This window comes from Sciurus vulgaris, assembly GCF_902686455.1.
Source record: "Sciurus vulgaris genome assembly, chromosome: 11".
NCBI classification, from domain to species: domain Eukaryota; kingdom Metazoa; phylum Chordata; class Mammalia; order Rodentia; family Sciuridae; genus Sciurus; species Sciurus vulgaris.
This window is the reverse complement of record NC_136472.1, coordinates 119,516,972-119,520,372: the sequence shown is the minus strand read 5'-3', so window position 1 is coordinate 119,520,372 and position 3,401 is coordinate 119,516,972. Positions and strand designations below refer to the sequence as shown.

Genomic DNA, 3,401 nt, shown 5'->3' with positions numbered 1-3,401 from the left:
TGATACATAATGGGGGAGGAGGAGGCAAGAATGGAGGAAGGATGGATTATATAGAGGAAAATGATGGGGGAGTGAGAAGGGAGGGAGGAAAGAGAATGAGATAGACATCATTACCCTATGTATATGTATAATTACACAAACAGTGTGACTCTACTTAGTGTACAACCAGGAAAACAAAAGTTGTATCCCATTTGTATACAATGAATCTAAATTAAAAAAAAAGAAAAATTCAAAAAAGAAAAAAATTGAATTGACTCAAAATGGGAAAGTATTTTCTAAATTGAGATTTTTTGGGGGGTGTGTAGCTGGATGGTACAGTACTTAATTTCTTACCATGTTGAGGACTTGGGTGAAATTTCCAGCACACAGAAAGAATAAAAAAAAAAAAAAAGAAAGGAAGAAAGAAAGGCAAAAGAAAGAAGGAAATAAAACTTGTTATTATTCATATTACAACAGAATAACAAAGAAAAATGAATAAAACTTACTGTTCATTTCTTCCATCTATAAAGTCTCAAAAAAGAAAATTCATCTCCCCATCAAGTCCTTCCTCATTGCTTTCTTCACATCCTTGTTCCTCAGACTGTATATTAGAGGGTTCAGCAAGGGGATCACTGTGGTGTAGAACACAGAGGACACCTTCTCCTGGTCCAGAGAATTACTTGAAGGGGGCTTGAAATACATGAAGGTGATAGAACCAAAGAAGATCCCCACAGCCATGAGATGAGAGCTGCAAGTTCCAAAAGCTTTGGACCGGCCCTCTGAAGAGCGGATGCGAAGGATGCTATAGAAGATGAAGGCATAGGAGATGGTAACAGCCAAGGTAGGCACCAAGGTGTTGAGCCCAGCAATAACAAAAAGTAGAAGCTCACTGAGGTGCGTGTTGGAGCAGGAGAGATTGAGGAGGGGAAGAACATCACAGAAATAATGATTGATGATGTGGGATTTGCAGAAGGTCAATTTCATCATGGCACTTGTATGAGCCACAGCAGACAGAACACCCAGGATGAAGGTAACCAGCACAAGTAGTGAGCAGAGCCAAGGGGACATGGTCATGTTATAAAGCAGTGGGCTGCAGATGGCAACATAGCAATCATATGCCATGGCAGTCAGGAGGTAGCCCTCAGCCACCACAAAGACCACAAAGAAAAAGAGCTGGGCCATGCACTCAGAATAAAGTATTGTGTCCTTTGTCCTTAGGAAGTTCACCAACATTTTTGGGGTGATGACAGTGGAACAGCAGAGATCAATGAAGGACAAGCTGCTGAGGAAATAGTACATGGGGGTGTGAAGCAGAGGGCTGGCTGCAATCAGGAGGATCATGCCCAGGTTCCCCACCACTGTCACCACGTAGATTCCCAGGAACAGGAGGAAGAGGGGCAGCTGGAGCTCTGGCTGCTGTGTTAAACCAAGAAAGACAAACATGGTTGCTGAAGAATGATTTGCTATGGCCATTCTTCCTTGAGATTTCTGTAGAAATGAAAATTGAGAATTACATTAAAGAGCATCACCTCTCCATTTTCAAATGAAACAAAACCAACTCAAGAAAGTTAGTGAAAACAGAAAAACTAAGTCAAATTTTCATTGTCTCTGATTCCAATGTCTGTGCCTTATCTCCCTAAATTACCCTGGACTACCTTCCAGTTGATCCAGAATTTAGATCACAAAAAGTGCTAGCGGACTAAGAAATCTTTGTCTGCTAAATTTGGCAGCAAATTAAAATCATGCTATATGAGGACAATTACTGATAGTCAGGTACTGATGGTAGAAAAGATTAATGGAGGGTTCTAACCACTCTTCCATTGTTCCCAGTTTTCTTACACCCTCAGACCAATAAGCATCTCCCATAACATCTGCATTCAAGGAAAGAATGACACTTCAGAGATAGCATTGAAATATTCTTTTACTTGTAGTTGGAGTGGAGATGACCATGAAGTTGGGTGTACAACGTCCAATCATCTCTCCCTGAGAGAAATCTTTCTAACAGCAGGACACCAGTGCTGAAAAGTGGAAGTGCTCCTGCAATACCTCTTGGCTCTCCACTGAGCTGGCAAAGATGAAAATCAGGGGCTTCAGCACTGCATTCACTAATAAAAGACAGGTGCTGAGCTCAGGAGCATCTTCTCAGTCCTCAAGATTCCCAGAAGGGTCAGTTAGCTGCAACCTTAGCAGTGAACAACTATCCCCTTACATATAAGATGGCCATACCCAATGGAGCAGTGTTTACATGGCAGAAAAAGATGATTCTTCAATTCCTGAAAGAATGTTGCTGGTGGTGTAAACCTTGAACTTTCCAACGCTCAGTACCAATGAGTGTTCAGGCCCTGGATCTGAAGAAATAAGGGTATGCTGTGTTTTTCCCAGAAGTGTTGAGTTGGTTCACACTCTTTCAACATTAATTGGGTCCCTGAAGGGGACTGAGTGTATGTGTTGTCAGGGTATCAGTTATTCTATTCTTTTATTTAGAAAAGGAGACTAGAAAAATAATGATCCTCCTCCGCCTCCTCCTCCTCCTCCTGTCCTTCCTTCCTCCTTCTTTGCCTGCTCTTTCTTCCTCACTGATTGCATATTACTTCCAGACACTTTACATATTTTATTTAATTTTTCAAAACCCCCTAAAATATTATTTACTATTATGTCCCTATTTTCATGGTTAAAAGATAGAGGCAGAGGATATTGAAGAGCAGAGTCAAAACTAGAGTTGAGGAAGTAATAGTGGCAGAGTCCCTCTTTGACACAGTTTACTTCACTGATGGATTAATGTCTTCATATGTGCCATTATCTAACTCATCACAACACTGAGAGGATGAGAGCCTAAAAGGAAATGTGAACGTTTTTAGATGCTAAAGAAAGTCCAGATTTCAAAGCACTTTCCTGGAAAGGGAGAATTTAGATAATGGGAAACAACAGGGCTTAGGGCTCATGCATGGTGAGCAGCCTAAGAACACTGCTTATCTAGGAAGGGTTTAGAGCAGGAATTGCAGAGACCCAGCACAAACTTCTACACCTCATAATTCTACCTACAGCTGATACAGGCTTGAATAAAATACAAAAAGAGTGAAAGAGGTATTTCTGGCTTTGGAAGACACTATCCACAGAATAGTAAACATTAAAAATGACTGAAATAACATTTCCCCATAGTATCCTTAAAGGACACACTTAAGACATTTTGTCCATAGCTGTGAGCTAGTTTTTCCAATGTCCATGATGATCTGAAAAGTTAAACAAATAAAAAAAATAGGGTCCTTGTATATTCAGGTAAGTATTTCCCTGCACCTGCAGGCAAGTTCACAGTGAACATGTGAACATTAAATACTTTATATAGTAAAATAGACATTATTATCTCATATACATGTAAGACTGCATGATCGATGTGATCCTGCAATATGTACAATCAGAAAAAT

At 40.3% G+C, this 3,401-nt stretch overlaps 1 protein-coding gene across 1 annotated transcript; it reads right to left on the bottom strand.

Moving 5' to 3' along the window:
* Positions 1 to 525: 525 nt before the first annotated feature.
* Positions 526 to 1,452, bottom strand: LOC306640360 (olfactory receptor 8D1-like; the record flags this gene model as incomplete). The annotated part of the gene is made up of 1 exon (XM_079104560.1): positions 526 to 1,452. One exon carries the CDS (start codon positions 1,450 to 1,452, stop codon positions 526 to 528), a length of 927 nt encoding a protein of 308 aa, XP_078960686.1.
* Between the last annotated feature and the right edge of the window lie 1,949 nt (positions 1,453 to 3,401).